This window comes from Plecotus auritus, assembly GCF_963455305.1.
Source record: "Plecotus auritus genome assembly, chromosome: 2".
Taxonomy (NCBI): domain Eukaryota; kingdom Metazoa; phylum Chordata; class Mammalia; order Chiroptera; family Vespertilionidae; genus Plecotus; species Plecotus auritus.
The window spans coordinates 19,616,639-19,640,195 of record NC_137771.1 but is presented as its reverse complement, the minus strand read 5'-3'; the positions used below and the strand labels follow the sequence as shown (position 1 = coordinate 19,640,195).

The window sequence follows — 23,557 nt, the reverse complement described above, 5'->3', positions numbered from 1 at the left end:
TAAAGCCAGTGTGATGGAGGGCTTGTTTGTTACTGCAGCTTAACCTGTTCTCTCCTGACTACGACAGAAGACACGGTGAAAACAACACAGATGCAGCGTTCATTACATTTCCTTCTCAACCACCGGTGCCACTGCCACGGAGACCCCAACTTACAGATGAGACACCCAAGAGCAGAAAAGTGAAGGGAGTCACCTGAAGTCAACACCGCTGGCAGGTGACAGAATCAAACCCAGCTCTGCCTGGTCCCAAAGTGGTTTCGCCTCACAGGATGCCTCTGAGTCTGGCCTGCGTGCCGCTGGCAGGACGCAAGATAATTTTTGGCACTAAGTGGATGAAAAGGTTACATTGAACTTGTTTCTAATTTATTTAAGGGCATATCAGAACAAACATATCTATATATATAAAAGCCTAAGCAACTGAACGACCGAACGACTGGCCGACCGGTTGCTATGACACACACTGACCACCAGGGGGCCGACACTCAATGCAGGAGCTGCCCCCTGGTGGTCAGTGCGCTCTCACAGCCAACCTCTCGTGGTCCCTCCCTGCAACTGACTGGCCCTCCCCCCCATCAGCACCAATGGGGGAGGCCGGCCAGCCAACCTCCCGTAGGCCCTCCCCCCAGCTGGCCGGCCCCCTCAATCAGCCCCGATTGTTGGCCAGGCCGAAGGACCCCATCCGTGCACGAATTTGTGCACTGGGCCTCTAGTAAACAATATCAAACCAGTGATTTCATGGCTGTACTTCTTAGGAGGAGGAGACATTTTTTCAACCAGTAAGTGATTTGGATTTCAAGAGAAAGATTAAATCGTTCTCGTAAACTGGGGTAAAGGGGACCATCAAGGTTTATGTGGATGCAGCAACCCTGTGATGACGGTGCGGGGAGGGGAAAGGGGACATGCTGCCCTAGACAGGGTTGCATTCTTGTCTTGGGAACTCGAGGTGACCAGGTTTGCTCTTTCAGAGAGAAACTGAGCCTTGGGGCCGGAGCGGGAGCCCTGTGCGCTTTCCACTGAGCCACACTGCTGAGGGGCCCCGCACTTGATCACAAATGTGCTCTCTCTCTGGGATAAAACACTAAAGGCTTTAAGTTTCTGGCAACCCGAGGTGTGTGAAAACAGGGAGCGGGAACAGCAGGAGTCCTGACTGGGGAGCAGCCTGGAGGACGGCCCCTCGACGCATTTTTTCCTCTGGCCAATACCGGACCCACTGTTCCCAGTTTTGATTCCTGGGGAGAAATGCTTCACATTTTTAAAACACAAATATTTATTTTCTTTCCTCAATGTATATGCTGAACTTCCAGGTCTCCTTCCCCGCAAGCCCTGCTCTCGCTCTGGAATGTAAAGCTGCCCCCGTTTTGGGGCGGCTCCATCTCTGTTCCTGAAAGCTTACCTGTCGCATATTTCTGTGGCTCCGCTAATGAGCGGAGAGGTGACCCAGAAAAGGCGCCTGTGTTCTTCTCAGGCGTCCATAGACCGGCCATTCAGAGCCCGAGCTGAAAGGGCTGTTTCATGGGCCCAGCTGCCACCCTGGCCAACAGCGCTGTACCCTGAGCCCTGGACACAGCTCTGTCCACGGCGGGGAGGGGACTCTGGGCAAGGGGCCCCAGCTCACGTTCTCCTCGTCCACCTTCCCCGGGGCTTCTGTCACCACTGGTCCCCTTTGCTGACTCCAGTCTGACCCTTCATCATTAGTTTTTTCTTTAAAAAAAAAAAAAAAAAAAAAAAAAAATATATATATATATATATATATATATATATATATATATATATAAAATTCATTGATTTCAGGGAGGAAGGGAAAGGGAGAGAGAGAGAGATAGAAACATCAATGATGAGAGCGAATCATTGATCGCTGCCTCCTGCATGTCCCCCCATGGGTATTGAGCCCACAACCCGGGCATGTGCCCTAACTGGGAATCGAACCCTGATCTCCTGGTTCATAGGTTGATGCTCAACCACTGAGCCACGCCAGTCGGGCAGTTCTTTCTTTTAATGCATTTCTTCATTTGCACACCCGATACCCTGCTCCAGGCACCATGCTGAGTCCTGGAGATTCAGTGGTGAGTGAGACAGGCCAGACCCCTGCTCTGGGGGAGCTGACACACTCGGGGCGGGGACAGTAACATATTCATAACACAATTGGGGGAAGTGGTAAGTACAGGGTCATCATGCCTGCACTGTCTCTGGAGAAGATAATTAGGCTTACAAGTTGCAGAGGGAAAAGAAACCACATCATCCCGGTTTTGGAAATTGGGGAGGGCTATGAATTATATGAATAAATGAAACTTAAATGGAAAAAGTCAGAGGGAAATGCTTTTAACTTCCTAGGTCCAGGCTTGATTCTGCCTCTAACTGGCTGGGTGGCTTCAGGCAAGTCATGAACTTCTCTGGGCCTCAGTTTCCTCATCTGACAAATGGGCTAATATACCCGGATCTGCTGGCATCGAAGGTTTGCTGGGAGAACAAAGAAGTACAGTGACAGAGTGAGTGACTGTACCATTATTGATGAAGATGGTGAGAATGTCGGTTGGGTCAACTGTGCCTGGCAATCATTGTAAGGATAATGTTTGTACATTTCCTTTTATTAAGGTACAATTTACATAGAGTGAAGTACACAGGTGTTAAGTGTTAATGATTCTACCGCCTGGGAAGATAATGCTTCTTTGGCCCCCATCTCCACTTCCGTCCTCTCATTGCCTCCTTCTATGGTCCTGTGAGGCGGGCAGGCCAAGGACTGCCATTCCCACTGCATGATAACAAGCCAAGGCTCAGAGCCGTGAAGGCAGCAGCTCCGGGGAACACAGGACAACAGCAGAGGTGGATTTGATCCTGGGTCTCTCCAGTGGCCAAGTCCATGCTCTTTCACTTTACCCCATCGACTACTGGCCCTGGATGCAATGGTAGGGACCATTCCTGATTATGTTCCTTTATTTTTTAATTTTTAAAAATTCTTTTTGATTTTTAGAGAGAGAGAAAGGGAGAAGGAAAGAGAAGAGAATCATCGATGTGAGAGTGAAACATTGATTTGCTGCTTCCTGCACGCACCCCAGCTAGGGATTGAACCTGCAACCCAGGCATGTGATCTGAGAATCAACGGGCGACCCTTCGAGGCACGGGACGACCAACCAAGCCTCACCGGCCAGGGTTATGTTCCTTTGTTTTTGCCTCCTCCATGCAGACCCTGGGCTGGGCCTGGATGCAGAAATGAGTCAACCAGACTCTTACCTACTCATGGGTGAGACAGACAATGCACAGAAGCCCAGGCAGGGGGCCTAATGCAGGGGAGTGGGCAGGAGGTGGGCATGGAGATGGTACCTCCACCACACTACACCTGAGAGAGCAGGCAGCTGAGAACACCGGCCTGGGCACTGTCCTGGCAGTGATACTTCTCAGCTGTGTGACTTTAGACAAGTTACTTCACCTCTCTGCTTTTCAGTTCCTCTTCTGAGAAATGAGGGTAATAATAGTAGCTGCCTCACAGGATTGTCAAGAGAATGAAATGAGATTGTTCATATAACTCTGCTCCTCTATTCAACTCTGGGAGGTAGGCATTGTTCGCATTTCGTTTCCAGAGGAGGAATTGGAGGCACAGAGAGCTGAGGCAATTTGCCCACGGTCACACAGGTAGTATATCGTAAATCCAGCTCATCTGCCCCCAAGTCTGTGCTCTTGGCCATCTTCTCTGCTGCCTGGCACATACCAAGTACGAATGTACACGTGACTCCAGTTATGATCTTGGAAGAGTCTGTTTGGCAGGGTGGGTGGGAGGAAGGACAGCCTGGGCAGATTGCCCTGCAAGTGCAAAGCCTTGGAGAGAGCTCTGAGAACCCAGGTGCAGCTGGAGAGCAGCGCTCACGTGGAGAGGCAGGGGATAGTCGAGGCCGGAGAGGGGACGTGTGTTTAATGAGAAAGTTGGGGTTGAAATTGCAGGTGAGAGAAGAATCGGGGTGTGGGGTAGGCCGCAGGGCAGGGCTGGGGTGTGAGGCCCAGGACTCGGGTCTCCCTGGCCTTGGAGTCCCAGCCTCAGGTCAGCGCAGGCTCCAGCCCCGGGAGGAGACGAGGAGACGCCCTCCACCCACCTGAGATTTCCTGAACTGCAGCTGCAGCTCTGGTTGCTTCTGGAGGCAAAGGAGGCCTTGTGGTTACAGGGGCCTCTCCAGCCCTCTCCCGGCTTCCTCCCGTCCCTCTCTGGAGGGAGGGAAACACACCACACACAGCCCCTTTTAGCCGGGCCCCACCCCTCAAGGAGGCAAGGGGCAGGGCAGGGCCTCCTGGTGGGGAGGCTGGGCGGCAAGGTTGATAAGACCCGGAGCCTCCTGGCCTCCACAGCTGTGCTGGCTGCTGCCCGCGCTGCCAGGACCATGAGGGTCATCTCTGGTGCTGTCCTCGTGCCCTGCCTTCTGCTGCTGCTGCACCTGGCCCCACGCACACATGGCCTCGCCCCCCAACCCAGAGGTGAGGGGGCCTATGTGAGGTGGGGGACATTGGACTGGCCCCTGACCAACAGCCTGGGGACTGGGCACTGAGATGGGCAGAGAGCAAATGGGATCCCAGATGAGGAGATGGCGGGGAGGCAGGGTGGCCAGCACGGGAGCAGACGGAGATGGGGACGCGCCTAAGGGCCAGGGCTGGAGTGACCCTCAGCCTGTCCTGTCAGGGGACGTGAGTGGGCTTCTCCCTGGAGCCCTTCGTCTTTTCTGGGGTTTCTCAGGCCCGGGCTGCCCTCGGGGACCATTCATGCTGCAGGGACTGCTGTCTCTTGGGTCACTGAGGGCAGAAGCGACGACCAGAGAGCCGCGGACGCCTGGGGCCGCACCATGCCCAGGGCCGAGCGCGTGGCTCTCTGAGGAGTGTACCTCTGGGGGTGGGGGGGCTCCATTTCTGGTCACCAGCCCTTTCAGCACATCCTGGATTGGGCTCCATGCATGCTGTACCCTTTCCAGAGTTCCAGCCGTGGCCCCCGAATCCTCGAATACCCAAGTCTTCCATTACAGATGGGGAAACTGAGGCTGCACAGGGGAGGACCCACGACCACACAGGGAGAGAGCCCCAGAACCTTCTGGGTCTTGATCCACTGCTCTATGCTGTGGCCATTTCCCTCTCCCTCCCCGCCTCAGTTTACCCATTGTTGTGCCATTAGCCAGAGGGGACCAGGGAGGGGAACGCTGATGCCTGGGTAGGGTACTGGGGCTGGGAGCTGGGACCTGGGGCCGCCGAGAGCACGCTCCCATTCCTGAACCTTCCTGCAACCTTATTTGGGAGAAGCTGGGCTCAGTCTGGACTTCTTGTGGGTGGAGAGGGACCAGCCTTTGCCCTGAGCCCCACTGGCTGCAGGCCCCGGCCAGTGACCTCATCAAGCGGTAGCCGTTCTCCCCACCGGCAGAGGAAACAGCAGCTCCTAGAGCTGCCTCCCAGGGGGGCTGGGGAGACATCTCTCCTTGGGGGTGTGCCCTGGGGGCCCACCTGGTCAGGCCACCAGGGTGGCTACTAGACATTTCTGCCCCTTCCCCTGCCCTTGGACACCAGCCAGCAGGCCGCGCCAGGGAGGGAAACTGGGTCCACTTGGTGATTTGCTCTGATGTTCAGATGAAAGAGCCCATGTTGACAGGCGCTGCGTTGGGCCTCAAGGCCGCATCCACCCCGGAGGGCCCACCCTCGGTGTCCTGCGGCCCAGCTCAGAGAAACAGCTGCTCCTTGTTTATGGAGCCACTCTGGGCACAAACCTGAGAAGCAGGTTTTAAAGGGCAGCCAGCCTTCGCTGCTCCCTGAACACGCACTGCAGGCCCAGCCCTGGGCTGGCACCTGAAGTGCACTTTTGCTCGTCCTCAAAGGATCCTGTAAGGGAGGGATTATCAGCCCATTGTACAGATGAGGAAACTGAGGCTCAGAGAGGTGAAGTGAGTTACCCAAGGCCAGACTTTGAGCCTCTTTCCCAGGAGCTGAGCTGTGAGGCAGCGTGTCCGCATGCTGATCAAGGCTCAAGACAGCCTGGCTCAAGGGCAGTCTACGCTGCCTGAGGCCTCCGGTCAGGGTCTAAGTAGCCCCCGATGCTCTGCCCCGTTGCCTGAGTGTCTCATCCAGCCTTCTGACCTCTGCCCCTTGCTCTTTGCCATCTCCCTCCTTCTCCTCCCAGGGCACCTCTGCCGGACCCGGCCCACGGACCTGGTGTTTGTGGTCGATAGCTCGCGCAGCGTAAGGCCCGTGGAGTTTGAGAAGGTGAAGGTGTTCCTGTCCCAGGTCATCGAGTCGCTAAATGTGGGGCCCAATGCCACCCGAGTGGGCGTGGTCAACTATGCCAGCTCCGTGAAGCAGGAGTTCCCGCTGCGGGCCTACCTGTCCAAGGCCGCGCTGCTCCAGGCCGTGCGCCGCATCCGGCCGCTGTCCACGGGCACCATGACTGGCCTGGCCATCCAGTTCGCCATCACCCAGGCCCTGAGTGATGCTGAGGGCGGTCGCGCCAAGTCCCCAGGCATCAGCAAGGTACACGCCCCCCCGTGCTGCTGGGGTCCCCCAGTTTGCAGGCTCCCACTGGGAGCTTTGCCTGCGTACACTTGAATTCTCCCAACACCCCTGCGAGGTGGCCATTTGCATTTGGGGACCAAGCCCAACCAAGAGAAGTGGCAGAGCCGAACCCATCTTTCCCACCCTTCGGACCCCAGGGATGTACTTGATTATTTCCGTTTAGTTGACCTTGGCTTCCCAGCCAGTCTGGGCTCCTCGAAGGCAGAGTGAGACAGTTCAGATGTTTACGTGATGGTCAAGGGCATGGACATCACCATCAGCCTGCCTGGGTTCAAGTCCCTGCTCCACCACACTAGCCTCTGAGTGAGTTACTTCATCTCACGTGCCTCAGTTTCCTCAGCTGTAAAATGGGAGTCACATACGCCTTCTCAAGGGGCTCCTAGGAGGACTAAACGAGTTCATAAGCACCAAGTGCTCAGAACAGCGCTTGGTACCTAATGAGCCCCATTACGCGTTAGCTAATTGTTTATTTAATACGCCTTAGAGGGCAGGGGCTCGGTCGGACACACGAGGCGATGATCCCCAGGTCGCACAGTCAGCGAGGGCTCCCGGCAGAGTGCTGGGTGTTCCATAGACCTTGGAAATGGTGTGATTTTTTTTCAGGACTCAGCCCAGGGCCCGCGAGTCCAGTCAGGTGTCCTCTCCCCCACTGGTCCTGCACGGGCTCCCGAACCTCCCCATCGCTGTCCTGTTGGACTGAAGACTTGCCATTTACCTGCCCAGGGCCCTAGCCCAGGGAAGCATTCTTCCTCACCCCCTTCTGTACCCCACTCGCTGGCATGCAGTGCACGACTGAGACATGAGTGTCGAATGAATACAATCCTGCCTGGAGGTGGTGTCTCCATTTTACGGATGAGGAAGCTGAGGCACAGGGAGCTTATGCAGCTTGCCCAGCTCAGAAGTGGTAGAAATATTCCCAGACAGCAGCATAGAGCCCCAGCCGTCACAGCCCTCAGAGAAATGACACCTGGGCAGCCTGTTGGTCTTATTTTGTGGGGGCCACTGACAAGTTCTGACGTGAGGTTGATGGTCAAGGTGACCGGGAGGATGTGGTAGCCCGGGTGATCCTAATGGAGAGAGGTGAAGGGGAGGGTGGTGACATCTGTAGTTGTCACATCTCCAGAGTTAACCGCTTCACCCCGGCTCAGGCCAGTGGCAAACTCATTAGTCAGCAGAGCCAAATATCAACAGTACAACGATTGAAATTTTTTTTGAGAGCCAAATTTTTTAAACTTAAACTTCTTCTAACGCCACTTCTTCAAAATAGACTCACCCAGGCCGTGGTATTTTGTGGAAGAGCCACACTCAAGGGGCCAAAGAGCTGCATGTGCCTCGCGAGCCGCAGTTTGCCGACCACGGACCTGTGGGAAGTCCTACAAGGTGGATGGAAAGTCCCAAAACTGGATTGAAGGGGACTCAAGGAGACAGTGGGCCTCCGAGGAAGGCCTATGGCCGTGAATAGTCTCGGCTAGGTTTTCAGAGCCAGGAGCCCAGGCCTCCGGCCGGGAAGAGATTGTGCAAGCTCACTCCCCACGGGACCCAGGGCAGTGATGCTACAAATAACAGTCCCCCTTCCTGGCTTCTGACCCAGAATCTTCTCACCACAACCTCCTTTTGCAGATGAGGAAACAGAGGCTGGGAAGTGAGCTGTGACTTGTGGGGGTGGGGCAGCTGCATTTCTAACCCTGTCCAAACCACCCTACTACAGGTCACAAGGTGGGGCACCCGGGCCAGGGGTGGGGACCCAGGAATCAGAAGCAGATCCAGGTCAGAAGCTGAGAAGAGCCAAGGGGGCTGGATGCCCAGTCCCAGACTCTGGCAGAGCTGTGCGGACCCCGCTTCAGGGCAGGCTCTGGCAGGGGGAGGTTGAGGGCCTGGCTCGGCGCCAGGGTCCCCTCTGTCTCCCTTCCCAGGTGCAGAACAGAGGAGCCTTGTGGGAGGACAGCAGACAGCCTTTCCCTCTGTGGAAAGGACATCTAGCACCTGGGAAGGGAGGGAGAAAAGGTGGCATCCTCCTTTCCTCTGATGGGCATCTAGGTGGGAAAGGCCCCTCCCTCTGCCGCCCTCTGGTGTCCAAAAGGCAGAACGGCACGTTGTTGGGCACACTTATTGGGCCTCCTGAGAGGCCCCAGTCTGGGCTGTGGGGGTGGGGGTAGGGGTGGGGAGACCCGGTCCCGACCTCTGTCTGCCTGATGCAGGAGACATCAGACACCCCAGTCAGACGGGAGAACCCTCAGCCTGGTCTCTTTCCGTCAGAGGACACCTGTCTTGTCCTCTAGCCTCGTTCTCTTCCCCGTGTCAGAGCTCTGGCGGGGAATTGGATCCACCTGCTACCGGCTAGGCTCCGTCTCCTCTCCGCCAGCAGTCCGGGGTTTGCAGGAGGGCCAAGCGCCCAGCCCGGCCTAGCGCCTCACAATGTCCCGCGTGTCGCAGGTGGTCATCGTGGTGACGGACGGGAGGCCCCAGGACAGCGTGCGGGACGTGTCTGCGCGAGCCCGGGCCAGCGGCGTCGAGCTTTTCGCCATTGGCGTGGGCCGTGTGGACAAGGCCACGCTGCGCCAGATCGCCAGCGAGCCGCAGGAGGAGCACGTGGACTACGTGGAGAGCTACAACGTCATCGAGAAGCTGTCCAAGAAGTTCCAGGAGGCCTTCTGCTGTGCGTGCGGCGGGCGGGGCGGGGCGGGGCGGGGGGGGGGGGCGCTCTGTAAGGGCAGGACTGAGATGCAGCCAGCATCTGGGGCGGGGCCAGGGCTGGGGCGGGGGTGCTGATCTGGGGGCGGTCCTCAGCCCCGGCAGAAGGTTACTTGGGGAGAGGCCATCCAAGAACCTTTTTATGTGGCAGGTCCTGGTGGGGACAAGGAGGGGCGGGAATCCAGTAAAGAGAGGGCCTAAAAAGCCTGTGCGTGATGACGGCGGGGTTTGGGTGACGCCAGTGCTCTGCGATGCGGGAGGATCGGAGCGGTGTGGGCACTGAGCAGGAGAAGGTTTAGTCCTTCCAAGAGGGGAGGTGGGTTTGGGACGTGACCCCTCATAAGGGGCGGGGTCTCGAGTAGGATGGGCGGGGCCAGAGTGAGGACGTCCCCATTTGGAAAATGAGTCCAAGAAAAACATGCATCTGAGTGTGAGGATCCACTGAGATGACGCCTGGTGTAGCGCTCCACTGGTGGCATGTGACCAATGTTGGTTGAGCGGCTTGTCCATGCTGCGTTCTCTGCTGCGTGTGCTCTTCTCGACACGTGGGACACAGCGGTGAGCAAAACAGGGCAAAGCGAACCCTTGTCCCTGTGGCCTTTACCTTTTTAGCAGGAAGTTTTGGTTTTATAATCAGCATTATCACCTTCTTCGGGGATGTCAGCCCTGGTGCAGTGATTCGGGCCCTGGGCTGAGCTCTGGGGCTGGACCCCGCCTGGCAGGCGCCTCCGTTTCCCTGAGTGTGTGAGGGCCCATCCTGGCTGAGATATTCAGGCCCCGTGAACGTGAGATTCCGAGTCCCCTCTTGTCCCCGCAGTGGTGTCAGACCTGTGCGCCACGGGAGACCATGACTGTGAGCAGGTGTGCATCAGCTCCCCGGGCTCCTACACCTGCGCCTGCCGCGAGGGCTTCACCTTGAACAGCGACGGCAAGACCTGCAATGGTCAGTGGGCTGGACCCGGGCAGCCCTGGGGAGGGGGCTAAGGAAGGGACGGGGTCTCGGCTACTTCTCAGTCCATCTGAGCCTTCCCACATGTTGCCTCTGGACCAATCTGCAGAGGCGATAGATTCCTTCTAGAGTTTGATGTCAGCCGGACATTCCCTCCTGAGGTCCTCTTTTTCACACAATGGCTGGTGGTTTGGTGTGGTGGAAGGAGTCACTCCTCTTGAGTTCATGTCTTGGTGCTACTCCCTCTGAGCCTTATGATGTTCCAGCTGTAAACTCTGGCTTTAGAGAGAGAGTTAGAGGACAAGATGGGATGACCCTCAGCACAGAGCTTGGTGTGTGTTGGGTGTCCGGCCAGCGGTCGGATGGATGACTGCCTTTAAGCTTCATCTCCTTGCCTGTCCACACTCCCCAGTCTGCAGTGGCGGCGGAGGCAGTTCGGCCATTGACTTGGTCTTCCTCATCGATGGGTCCAAGAGTGTGCGGCCGGAGAATTTCGAGCTGGTGAAGAAGTTCATCAACCAGATCGTGGACACGCTGGACGTGTCAGACAAGCTGGCCCAGGTGGGGCTGGTGCAGTACTCGAGCTCCGTGCGCCAGGAGTTTCCGCTGGGCCGCTACCGCACCAAGAAGGACATCAAGGCAGCCGTGCGCAACATGTCCTACATGGAAAAGGGCACCATGACCGGGGCTGCCCTCAAGTACCTCATCGACAATTCCTTCACTGTGTCCAGTGGGGCCAGGCCTGGGGCCCAGAAGGTGGGCATCGTCTTCACCGATGGCCGGAGCCAGGACTACATCAATGATGCTGCCAAGAAGGCCAAGGACCTTGGTAGGTGCGCCCTCCTGGACCCCGAACACCATGATGGCCGGGGGTGCATGGCACAACCTACCTGTAATTTATCTCAGTGTCTATTCTGATGAGTGCCCAAAGCCCAGTTCTATGTGAATGAGGAAGGACTGGGTCATCCATGTCTTTCTTATACTGGTGACAAGACTGAGGCCCCAGAAGAGTAAGTGGCTTGCTTCTAATGGTCCTTTAGTGAGAAGGCGTTGGAACTGTTCCAGTTGAATGTTCCCAAGAACATACCCATTGCTGAAAGGCAGCCCACTTTGGGACAAACCGGAGCCTTGTTTTATTGCCTACGGAGTGAGGATAATGATAACCACCAGATGATGGTTATGAGAGTTAAATGAGATTACAAAGCCCCCAGGGCAGGGAGTCAGTACAGGCCTGGCATATAGTAGAATCTCAGTAAATGTTTATTTCCTCAATGTCTTTGTCCCAGGCATCGTGCCTGCACTTCCAGCAGCTGCCACCAGGAGGTGTCTGGAGTTGATTTCCTAGGCATCCTCCAAGAGGCTCAGCCTCCGCTGCCTGCCCCACCGCCACCCTTACTTGTCTTGTCCCTCTTGCAGGCTTTAAGATGTTTGCCGTGGGCGTGGGCAACGCCGTGGAGGACGAGCTGAGGGAGATCGCCTCGGAGCCCGTGGCAGAGCACTACTTCTACACGGCGGACTTCAAGACCATCAACCAGATTGGCATGAAGCTGCAGAAGAAGATCTGCGTGGGTGAGTGAGGCCAGTGCTCGCATGGATGGGAGGGGCGGGTGGGCTCTGGGGTGGTCATGGAGCCACCCTGCAGCTGGATGTGGGTGGGGAAAAGCAGGAAATGGGGTGGCACCAAGAGCTGGCAGACCCAGGAGGTGGGCTGGCCAGTCTAACTCTTAGTACCAGTAAACATACATGTATTGAATGCTCATCACATGAGTGACACTGTCCTCAGTGCTCTCCAGATATTAAATCATTCAATTCGATTCGGTAGGAATATTTTTGTCCTCGCTTTACTGATAGGAAAACCAAGGCCAGAGGGATCAAACAATTATTAATAACTGGAGAAGCCGGGATTTGAATCTTGCCACCTCCCCTGACCCTGCCTGGTGACCTTGCCAGCTGGTCCCCAGGGGCAGAGTGTGGACTCCAGGGCCAGACGTGCCTGCGTTTGCATCTTTGCTTTGACACTGACTACCTGTTGACCATGGACAAGCTGTTTCACTTCTCAGGTTCTTCATTTGTACATGGGGTTAATGATTTTAAACACAAAGGACTGGGGTGAGGAGTCACCATGATGACATAAAGGCTCCTGACAGCAGTGCCCTGCACATAGTAGGTGCTCAGTGCAGTGATGCTGTTATTGGAGTTCTTTATCAGGGCTCTGGGCGGGGGTCAGGAAGACATTCAGGGTTCACCCTCCCTCACTCCTGGGGGCTCTGTCTCAAGAATTCTACGTATCTCTGCCCCCTCAGAAGTCCTGGGTCACACATTCCCCCAAGACTCCCTAGTCCTGGCCCTGGGCAGTAACTACCCCACCTCCCTGCCTGGCAACCCCTCACATCCCCTTGACTTTCTCTACTTCCTGTCCATTCCAGAGGAAGATCCGTGCGAATGTGAGTCCATTGTGAAATTCCAGGCCAAAGTGGAGGGGCTGCTGCAGGCCTTGACCAGGAAACATATCCTTCCCAGAGGCTGATGCAGGGAAGGGGAGGGGCGGGGACAGGAGGCGGCGGGGGGTGGGGGGCAGGGGCCAGGCATGGTGGGGAGGGGAGCTGTGATGGGGTTAGGGCGGGCTCCTCCTTGCCTGCTCCCTGCTGAAGGCAGGCTCGATTCTGGCCAGATAGGCTGACACCAGCTTTGATACTGACCCTATCAGAAGCAGAGGGTCCTAGAGGGTAGACAGAGAAACTGAGGCACAGGTCAGGATCTAGAGATGGACACACACAGAGCCCTGAGCACACTCAGGGAAACACGGTGCCCGGGGACACCCACTTCTCAGGCTCCTGGTGACATGACCAACACCCTCGAGCAGCTCCCCAGGCTGGGTCAGGACCAGGTGGGGGACCAGCAGGCTGAAGCCTGCAGCTGGGCATGCGGGGCTCATGGTTGGCTGTTTGGAGAGCACCATTTTGAGGTCAGTGGATGGTAAATTTCGGGGGGTGAAAGTGCTGGAAGAGGGGTACTCTGCAGGACCAGGAAGTGGGGGTCTGGAGTTCGGGTCCCACGTGACTGCCCCACGCTGGTCCACATGCACCTCTCCTTGACTCCGCCCACTGGAAGCTGTGAGTAAGCGGCTGGCCGTCATGGAGAACAGGATCGTCTAAGTCCCTTGTCCCTGCTGTGGCTTCTCCATCTCCCCGCCCCGGCTCGGCCCACAGAGTCCGGGTGTGTCCCCTAGAGCCCCGAGTTTAGTCTAGCTTTGTCACTTAGTGGGGGGATTTGGGAGGGGCAGGCCCCTGGGATGGCAGCAGGCCTCTCCCTCATCCACCAGCCTTGGAGCCCTGCCAGGGGGTGTGTGTGGGAGTGGGAGTGCTGGAGCGCAGGAGTTTGGGGCATGCGTGCGTGTGTGTGCGCGTGCATGCATGCATGCGTGTGTGTGTGTGTGTGTGTGTGTGTGTGTGCATGTGTGTGTCTGGGAGCAATGCATGAGTGAGAACACAAGGGCAAGTGTAACTGGGACTGCATTTGCATTTTTTAACCGAAAGCTTAATATATTCCTGTTGTTAGTTACCCTCCCTGACTGTGAGTGCTGTGAATCTCTTCTGACTTCTCCATTCCTTTTTGAAAAACAATTAAATGTGATTTAACTTAAGGGCTGAATGGGCCAGAGGCAGTGTGGTTATTTGGGGAGCGGGAGGAAGGATGGCTGGTGATAGGGCGATGGCGGGCGATGACAAAGGTGGTAACAGTGATGACAGTGACTGCTCTAAAACCCGTCACCCGCTCACATTTGTCTTGCCTTTTCAGTTACACATTCATTTCCATGATCTCATTTCATCCTCCCAGTAACTCTACCCAGAACAGATTCGAGTCATCCCATTTCACAGCTGGGAAAGCTGGGTGTCTGAGGATGAAATGACTGGCTCAGCACTGAGTCTGTTGGAGAGACAGGACTTGCACCCAGGACAGCAAAAGAAGGGCACAGAGAAGGGCAGTGGCTCCCGATCAAACTCGTTCATTCATTTATTTGTTCGTTCATTCATTCATTCATTCATGCAGACAAAAACACTTAAAGAGCATAGACCTCACGTCAGACAGTGGGGAGATGTGGCCTATGAAATAGTCCCTGCTCTTAAGGGACTTACCATTGATCAGGGTGCCCTGCCACCCTCATATCGCTGGAGGAAAAGAGAGTGGGTTTAGGTTGCACATGAGGTGAGTGTGTGTGAGAGAGGTGATGGGAAGGGTCCCAGCCTGGGCCTGGCTGGCCCAGGTGCCCCTGTGGTGTCCTCTCTGTTGGTTCCTTGTGCTTTAGAAGCTTCACCCCGACCCTCAACACAGACAGCTGCACCCCCACCTCAGGGGCAGCACAAGGGAAAGATTGTTGACTCCCAAACCCCCCTACCCCACCCGGGGTCTGCCAGCCTTCCCCAGGGCCCCCTGGATCAGTGTCCCTCTGGAAATTCAACTCCTCGCCTCCCAGAGGGAGCTGAGCTGATTTTCTGAACTCATTCTTGTTTAATGGAGTGTTTTTAGTGCTACTACCAGATTCACAGGAAGCTCAGAGCATCCTGGAAGGTCTTCCTTAGAGGCAGTTCAGGAGGCAGAATAACCCCCAGCAACACCCAGGAGTCACATCACACAGCACCCCACCTCATGGGCGGCCCTGGGACAAGACCCGGCCACCCCATGCTGATCCCTTTCTTTGTGCCTGGCCCTGGGCTAGGGGGTTTTCTGCTGTCCAAGGAGGCTCCTCATCACACACCCTGTGGCAATTGCTCAGCCCACACTTCCCTTCTTCTGAGAGTATCCCCCATTTCCCACCCCCACAGTTCCTGCCTCTGGACCCAGTTGATTGGTCAATGGATTTGGACACGGGGATACCAGCTACCTGGCCACTGGCCCTGGAGCTGGTAGGCCTATATCTTCTTCAGGTGCATAGAGACTGGGGCCACCGTCCTTAGCAAAGAGAAAAGCAGCATTTGCTGGGTTGCCCATAGCTCTCCAGTCCAGGGGTGTTTCAGTTATCTGCTGCTGGGTAACCCACCGCCCCAAACTTGGTGACTCAAAGCAGCCCTCTGTTACTGTCGTGGTTCTGTGGGTTGGCTGGGCCCAGCATGGCCCACTCAGGTGACTGTGGCTTTCAGAGAGCTGGCTGCAAGGCAAGGATCTCTCTCTCTCTCTCTCTCATCAATAAATAGAAATTAAGAAAAAAATAAATGGGGCTCATGTTTTCCCACAAACACTTGGATGGGGTGTGAGGCAGGCTGTGCAGAGGCCTCGGCTGGGATGGGCTGGGGTCACCCATCCATGTCACAGCTGAGGAAGGTGTGGTGACTTGGAGGCTGGCCCTGCTGGGTCCTGCGCAGGATGGCCGGCCTGCTGTTGGGGTGGAGCAGCGAGTCCCTGGCTGGGATTAAGTCCTTATTTGCAGGGAGAGTTGAGAAGCTGATGGTGGCGCTGAGGCCCTGGCGAATCTTGCCAGGGACCCTCTGCACTAGCAGTAGTGTCAGCCATTTGCAAGTGCTGGGACTGCCCGAGTGAACGAGGAGCTGGATTCCTAGGTTTACCTGACGCCAAGGCCTTTCTCAACAGCAGCAGGAACCCAGCATTGCTGCCTGTGATCATGAATGTCCAGCCCCGGGCACACAGTAGGTGCTCAGCAGATCCCAGTGGCCTCTCTCTTCCCCCTCCTCCCGGCAGTCAGCAGGCTCACAGCTCAGCAGAGGGTGGACCAGGTCCTGGAGGAGCCTGGAGCTGCATCCAGGTGCCCGAGGGCAGAGGGGCAGGGTTGGACCCCAAAGGGGGGCAGGTGGGGGCTGGGCAGGGAGTGAGGGCCCCACCCAGCAAGCGGGGGCCAGGGAGGGCTGCCATGGGCCACAGCCCAGAAGCTTAGAACTGGTGGACTGGGGGCTGCTGCTGTGTCCCCTGACCTGGACAGGCCCAGCTCAGTCCCCCTTCCAGGCACAAGACCTAGGAAATGGGGAGAACAATTCCCTCCTTGCTGGGGCGTGGAGACCGAAAGAAGACTGTGTAAGTGCCCAGAGCTGGGGTCTCTGGGGCTGAGCCTCGAGATGGTCCATGAGAGCAACAAATGGAGGGGGCCTGGGCCCAGGATTGTCATGTGGTGAGGGGAGGGCTGCTTCCTGCCTGCAATATTCCTGCTCCAGCAGGGAGAGTGCATGGCAGCTGGTGGGAGACGCAGCGAAAGCCGCCATGGGGGGACTGGACCCCAGGCACCTGGGCCAGAACGGTGAGTTAGGGCTCCTGGTTAAAGTGACAGAAAGTTCACACCAACCAGCTCAAGCACAAGAAGGGGGCTGATGGGACCCCATGAAGGTGCCGGAGGAGGTGCTGGGCTCAGCAGTGTCGTCTGCCCTCGGTCTCTCTGTCCTCTTGCCTCTGGTCTCCACCAGGACCTCACACCCAGGCAGGCCCCCTGGACGGCCCCCAGCCCCCACTCAGCCCCGCCAGCTCCGAGTTCACAGAATTCAGCCTCCTGGGCTCAGCGGATCCTGTGCCCGTCCAGGCTGGGATCAGGCACAAGACCCTGAGGACTGAGAAGGCTCAGCAGGGGTTCCTCAAGGAGGAGGAGGGGTTGTTATCAGATGCCAGCGCCTGGGCGCTGGTGGACAGGACCCACGGGTGTCCCCAAGGGTGGGGTCGGGGTCGGGCTGGACTAGATCCCAGCATCTCCCTGGTCCTTGTGTCTGGGCTGGGGAGCCAGCTCTTCCAGGGTCATGTTGCCAGCTCTGAGGAAGGTGGAGCCCGCATCTGAGGGTCTTTCAGTACCAGACTCCTGCCCTAACTCATCATAATTCTCCACACAGCTACTCCGGGACCCCCTGCAATCCACCCTCTCCACCCCATTTCCTTGTCTCCCTGCTCTCGGCTGGATTAACAGACGGTCATAAGCAAATCGCAGCAAGCAGGAGAGCCAGCATCTCCCAGGGTAGCCGGTTTATCGCAGACGGTGCATTACTTTGTAACCAATATTTTTGTTGGTTTTTATTTCTTATTTTAAAAAATACAGATAAACAGGACTAGACTAATTAGGATTTTTTTTCTTTCCTTACATCTTGGATAACAATGGGAGTCTCTTGGCCCCCAGTGAATTGGTTACCAGGTTTCAATAAGAGGTTTGTCTTTGCAATTATAGTTCATTAATGGATTTACAAGCAAGGGAAGATGACAAAGTCCACTAAGGGAATTGTTCTGCATTTTCCTCTTTTAATTACATGATTTTCTCGTAGACCAGTGTTCTGTGAAAAATGGGGTGCAGGGGGAGTCCCAGCATGCCATCTGTTCCAGATGCAAATGCAATCAATAGGGAAGAGATAGGAGCTGCTGGAGGCCTCCTGCTGCCTGGGGCCAGGCCTACCTCCTCTCAGAGCTGCTGCAGGCTGGAGGCTCGGCCACCAGAGCTCAGGTGGGCATATTGACATGGGACAGACCAGGTCTACTCGTGGGAACATGGCAACCTTTGAGTATTTGGGGTCAGAATCAGATTGAGGTCCCTGTTGTGTTACCATTTTTGGATCATCCTTTAGGTGCTAGGGAATACCGTGTTTCCCCAAAAATAAGACAGTGTCTTATATTAATTTTTGCCCCCAAAGACACGCTAGGTCTTATTTTCAGGGGATGTCTTATTTTTCCATGAAGAAGAATATGGTACACATTTATTGTTAAATGAAAATAAAGGAAATTTATTACCTGTATACAGTACGGTAGTACGGTAGCTGTCAACACAAACCAGACAAACTGTGAATCCTACGGTATCAAGAATTTACTCATTTATTCAATGACAATCATGTCATCATCTTCTGGAACATCATCATAACAATCCAATTCCTGAATTTCCTGGTGAATTTCTTGTGACTCCATTTCTTTCAGAATCAGTGGACCAAATCTCTCATGTTTAGCAATAGCACTGTCTTTAAATGAGTACTTCTTGTCAAGGTAGCCTGCTCGCAGTGCATTTGCAATGCAACTGTCAGTGATTTTCTCCCATGAATTCTTCACCCAAGTCACAACTTCTTGCAGTTTAGGTTTCACAAAGTTTCCACGCTGATTTCTCTCCATTCTATTTTCAATGTAGTCATTAATTTCCATGCGCAAATTGTCTTTGAATGGCTTGTTTATTGCAATATCAAGAGTCTGGAGATAGGCCGTCATTCCTGCAGGAATCATTATCTGATCTATTTTTCTTTCGTGAAGAAATGTCTTCATGTCTTTAGCGCGGTGAGTGCTGGCTGCATCCCAAACTAGCAGACCTCTTTGGCTCCCTCGCATAACAAGCGGTAGCATTAAATCGACCCACTTCCTTATAACTGCTTGTGTGGCCCAGGCTTTTTCAGTTTCAAGAATAAAAACGCCCAAAACACGTTCAGTCTTTTCCTTCTTGCCCTTAGAAATGATTAAAGGTGGGATTTTAGTGCCATCCAGACGAATTGCCAAAATACAGGAAACACGTGCACTTTCGTAAGCAGTGGAGGGAATGTACGCTAAGGAGGCACCCCGCTGTTCAATTGTTGTTTGAGATGATTGGCCCATAAACACTGCAGTTTCATCCATAGCAATCATGTTGGAAAGATTGTATTTAGAGAAGTCAGCATCATCAATAAAGGACTTGAATGCAAGTGCTCGCTTAATAACTTGAGCATCTTCCAACCTAAACAATGTTGTAGATCTTCTTAAAGACAGTTCACTTCGCTGAAGGAAATTATCCAGTCAGTGTTGTGATGCTTTGAAGTCTTCGGGGGCTATGTCAAACTGTGGTGCCATTGCAAGGGCAAATTCTTGAATCTGAGCCCTATTCACAACCAAAGCCTTTGCTCTCCTGTCAACAACCCATTCACAGATCAGGTCTTCCAGCTCGGAAAATAATGGTTGCCGACCTGATCCACACTTGCGCTTTTTAGCATTTCCCTTGTCCACTTGTTCAATGAGGTTACCATACTCTGCTCGCCATTTTCGGACCAATCGGATACTCAACACCTTTTCTTTGCAGAAAGCAGTAAGATTTTGGCCCCAAGAGTCTTCCACAATTCCTTTCTTGTACTCCACGGAGTAGCTTTTTCTTTTTGCGCTCATTTCTAGGGGTAAAAAAAAAGGAATTGGGGTATCAAGGTGGGGGGAGGGGGATCACTCAAAATGACACGGGGGATCAGAGGGGGGAATCAAAATGGCACAGGAGAATCAGAGGGGGGATTACCATTTTAGTAACCCCTTTTGATCCTCTTGTGTCATTTTGATTGCCCCCTCTGATCCTCCTGTGTCATTTTAAGTGATCCCCCTCTCTCCTCCCCTGTGCCACTGAACACCTTCACCAGACATCCCCCCTACCCCTTTATCAGACATTTACCCCCTGGGGCCTGCCTGGGGACTGTCACTGGGCTTGCTGGGGTCTGGATCTGGGCTGGAGCAGGGTCTGCCACTGACTGAGAACCTTTAGTCATCATGAAGGCGGCTGCGAGCATCAGGTAGCGTCACCAGAGACAGACCAGCCCTCACCACCTTTGCCGCTTCCTGTCCACTCTAATCCTCCTGTTCTTCTACAAGCATCTGCGAAAGTCTCCTCCTCTCTCCCGCCCGCACTCACCGCTCACTCCGACCTCCGCTCCACCTCCACACAGCAGTGATGTCAGGACTCCGCGTAACGCCAGTCGGGGCGGCCCTAGCGACCAGTTTACGGTAAATTAATTTTCATTCTGAGACAGAGCCTGGGGGCCTTATTTTCGGAGGATGTCTTATTTTCAGGAAAACACGGTAGGTACCATTTCTAATTCAGACTTCTCAGTGATTCATCTGGTAAGTTGGTTTCACAAAAGGGGAAACCAAGGCTGCCAGTGGTGAAGTGTCACACAGCCAGCAAGTGGCAGGCAGGGCTGGGATTCCAACCCTGGAATCCCAGCTCTGAAGTCAGGCTTCTTTTCAGAACATGGCCTCTCTGAGCTTCAGACATTATGTTGAAAGGAATTCTAGCCCTTTTCCCGCAGGTGGGGCGACAGCAGGTTAACCGGCCTTCCTGCCCGTTCTTTAATCCATTATGCACATTGGTCCCAGAGCGATGGCCCCACGGTGAGCCTCGGACCAGGTCACACCCCTGCTCAAGAGCCTCCTCTGGCTCCTTATTGTCACGGAGATAAAATTCATACTCAGTTGGACACCCTAGGTTGTATGGTCTGGCTATTGCCCTGGCCTGTTAGACTCCAAATCCCTACTCTTCCCGTTCACCCATTGCCACTACCTGGGTGACGCAGTTTCTCTGTCCGGGAAATGGTCTTCTGACACTGGAATCAATGCTCCCAAGGACTTCCTTGGACCTCGGAATTAAGCCATCTTTCTTAGTGGGGCTGGAGTCGCAGGCCTGAGCTGCTAAGGAGGCATCTGGCCACACGATGGCACCATTGGCCCAGGAATGGGGTGGCTGAGCCCAGCTGGGGGATGGGGTTCAGCCATTGCCACTGAGCTGGGTTAATTTCCTTCCCTTGTGGCACCTAATCTAATTCCTTTAAATTGTCCCCTCCCGCTCACCCACAAAGATTCCCAAGGGGGGCAGCGACCTCTCTCCAAGGGCAGGCCAGGGTATGGGTCTCCGCAGAGGTGGTTGTTATCTCCCCACCCCAGCCACACTCTCCTTCCCTCCCCAGGTGCCTGTGAGGGGCCTGGGCTGGATGCAGGGCTGGTCTCCCAGGACCAGCGGCCTTGTTGGATCGGGAATGGCCGTTCAGACCTGGATGTTGGGGATGGGGTGGGGGGCTAAGTAGGAGTGCCCCAGGAAAGTAATATCGTACTGTCCCCTTCCTCTCTTGTTTCTATGGGCCAATGGCTGAGTCCTTTGTCTCCAAATTAGGATAGAATTGTTTCTGAGTCCAGATAAATGCAGCCTGGTGAGGCAAGGAGGCATTGGGGACTCCAAAGTAGAGGTGACTTGGGGGCCCCAGGAAGGCCCCTCAGACACCCTGGAGAGAACACAAACTCCACAATCCAAAGGGCGGGGGCACATCCCGGCACTGTCCCTGACGTGCTATGTGACTGTGGGCACCTGACTGCCCCTCTGGGTCTCAGTTTGCTCACCTAGGAAATGGGGAGAACAATTCCCTCCTCGCTGGGGCGTGGAGATCGAAAGGAGACTGTGTAAGTGCCCAGTGCAGGGCGAGTGCCCATCGGTGCCCAAGATGGGACAGCATCTTCACCGGGGTTTGGGTCCAGGTGCCACCAGGGTTCAAGAAGGAGGCAGCAGCTCCTCCGGATCAAGAACCATCCTCTCCTCCCTCATGGAAACCTGCAAACAGGTCAGAACGTGCTCCTCCCTTGTCCCCGCAGCCCACACTGTAGAGGGGACATAGAGGAAGGTGGCCAAGCTGGAGGGTCTAGAGCAGGGGTGGGCAAACTTTTTGACTCGAGGGCCACAATGGGTTCTTAAACTGGACCAGAGGGCCAGAACAAAAGCATGGATGGAGTGTTTGTGTGAACTAATATAAATTCAAAGTAAAGGAGCGGAGGGGAGAGCAAGAGAACCCTCCGCTCTTTCGGCTCCACGGGCCGGATAGAACAGCCAAACGGGCCGGATCTGGCCCGCAGGCCGTAGTTTGCCCACGGCTGGTCTAGAGGCAGGGCCAGAACCCTAACTTCTGAACCCCAAGAGCACCAGGGCAACAAGGGTTCTTCCCCAGGGGAAGGAAAGATCTGGGGCCATGCGGGGCACACAGGCCTGGGTTCAAGTCCCAGAGCCTTGACTTGTCTCTTCAAAGCCCTTCTGCTGAGCCTCACTCTGTCCAGCCTTTAAAACGGGGATAGTCCTTTCTCCCAAAGGGGGTGTGAAGAATGAATGAGGCTAGCACTGTGAGGATGATGCCATACTCATAGTAAGCACTGATGTATGTTAGCCATTCATAGGTTTATATTCATAAAGTACTACTTATAGTTTATAATATACTATAAATATATCATTATATAATAACTAGAGGGCCAGTGCATGAATTCATGCTCCAGTGGGGTCCCTCAGCCTGGCCTGTGGGATTGGCTGGAACAGGCTCTCCGACATCCCCTGAGGGGTCCTGGATTGTGAGAGGGAGCAGGCCAGGCCAAGGGACCCCACTGGTGCACCATCAGGCCAGGGAGGGACACGGGAGGTTGGCCAGCCGGAGAGGGACCATGGGAGGGCTCCAGGGTGTGTCCAGCCCATCTTGCTTAGTCCCTATCAGCCGGACCCCAGCAGCAAGCTAACCTACCGGTCGACTGTCTGCCCCCTGGTGGTCAGGGCACATCATAGTGAGCAGTTGCATGGCCTTAGCATATCATTAGCATATTACAATTTGATTGGTTGAACGGCTGACTGGTTGACCGGACACTTAGCATATTAGGCTTTTATAATATAGGATATATTTATATATATTATTTATCTGGTTATATTATTATATTTTTATATATCATAATACTTATATAGCATATAAGTATTATATGTAAGTATGTATAATATACTACGTGTACTGTGTACTAGTATATACTATAAACTGCCTCCCTACCTCCCCTGATGGTTTGCATGGCTGCTGCGTGGGCATGTGGCCACAACTGAAAAAATTATTTTTCCCTCTTCTTGGTATCAGATTTTCCCTTGCAGTTTCCTGCCTTCATTCCTGGCAGGAGCCCTTGGCCCGAGGACAGCAAGTGCCTCCCCGCCTCTCTCCTGTGGGTGGTACAGAGACCAAAATACTGCCCAAGCCTACGCTTCCTCCAGGAGCCAGGAGGGGTGGGGAGAGCATGCGGTGTGCACCCCAACATGCACCCGATGCTCAGGGGCCATCGGGCCATCATGGCCTTTTGATCCCTTCCCCGTGGGGCCTGTGCTCACAGGGTCTGGGACAAGCCCAGCCCCTCCTGCTGCCACAGTTTCCTTGGCTGAGGCCCGGCCTGGGGGCAGTGGGCAGGGTGGGGCCTCCCCAGGAAGAGAAACCCCACCGTCCTGGGCTGGGCTGGGCGAGGCCAGGCCACATCCACCCCCAGATGCCACCGCCTCCCCCTCCCCTGTCTCCCCAGCAGCAGGCCCAGGCCTCTTAGGGGAGTGGGACGTCCTCACTGGGGGTCTGAGCGGTGACTACACTGGTGCACGAACAGACATTAATGTTTCCTATTTTACCAGTCGGGTATGTATTTTAATGGGCATCAGAAAACCGCACAGCAGGTAGTGTGGTGAACCCTGGATTTCATGGAAATTCTGGCTCAGGGTGAGGGAGACCATTTCAGGTCAATGTCAAAATCGTGCAGGTGGAGGGTGGCGATGGCAAGAAACGGGAGGACCGGGGGAGGGGCCGGAGCTGGGGAGACGCTGACGAGGCCCGTGAGCCCCAAGTGAGGTCCCCGGGGTGCAGCCTGGCTCTGCCTGCGGCTGAGGGACCC

At 55.0% G+C, this 23,557-nt stretch overlaps 1 protein-coding gene across 1 annotated transcript; it reads left to right on the top strand.

The window, feature by feature from the left end:
- Positions 1–4,364: 4,364 nt before the first annotated feature.
- On the top strand, positions 4,365–13,320 carry MATN1 (matrilin 1; the record flags this gene model as incomplete). Its single annotated transcript, XM_080655997.1, has 8 exons — positions 4,365–4,458; positions 6,137–6,483; positions 8,959–9,181; positions 10,034–10,159; positions 10,578–10,994; positions 11,582–11,734; positions 12,592–12,672; positions 13,271–13,320. The coding sequence occupies 8 exons, from the start codon at positions 4,365–4,367 to the stop codon at positions 13,318–13,320; spliced, it is 1,491 nt and encodes a 496-aa protein (XP_080512123.1).
- Between the last annotated feature and the right edge of the window lie 10,237 nt (positions 13,321–23,557).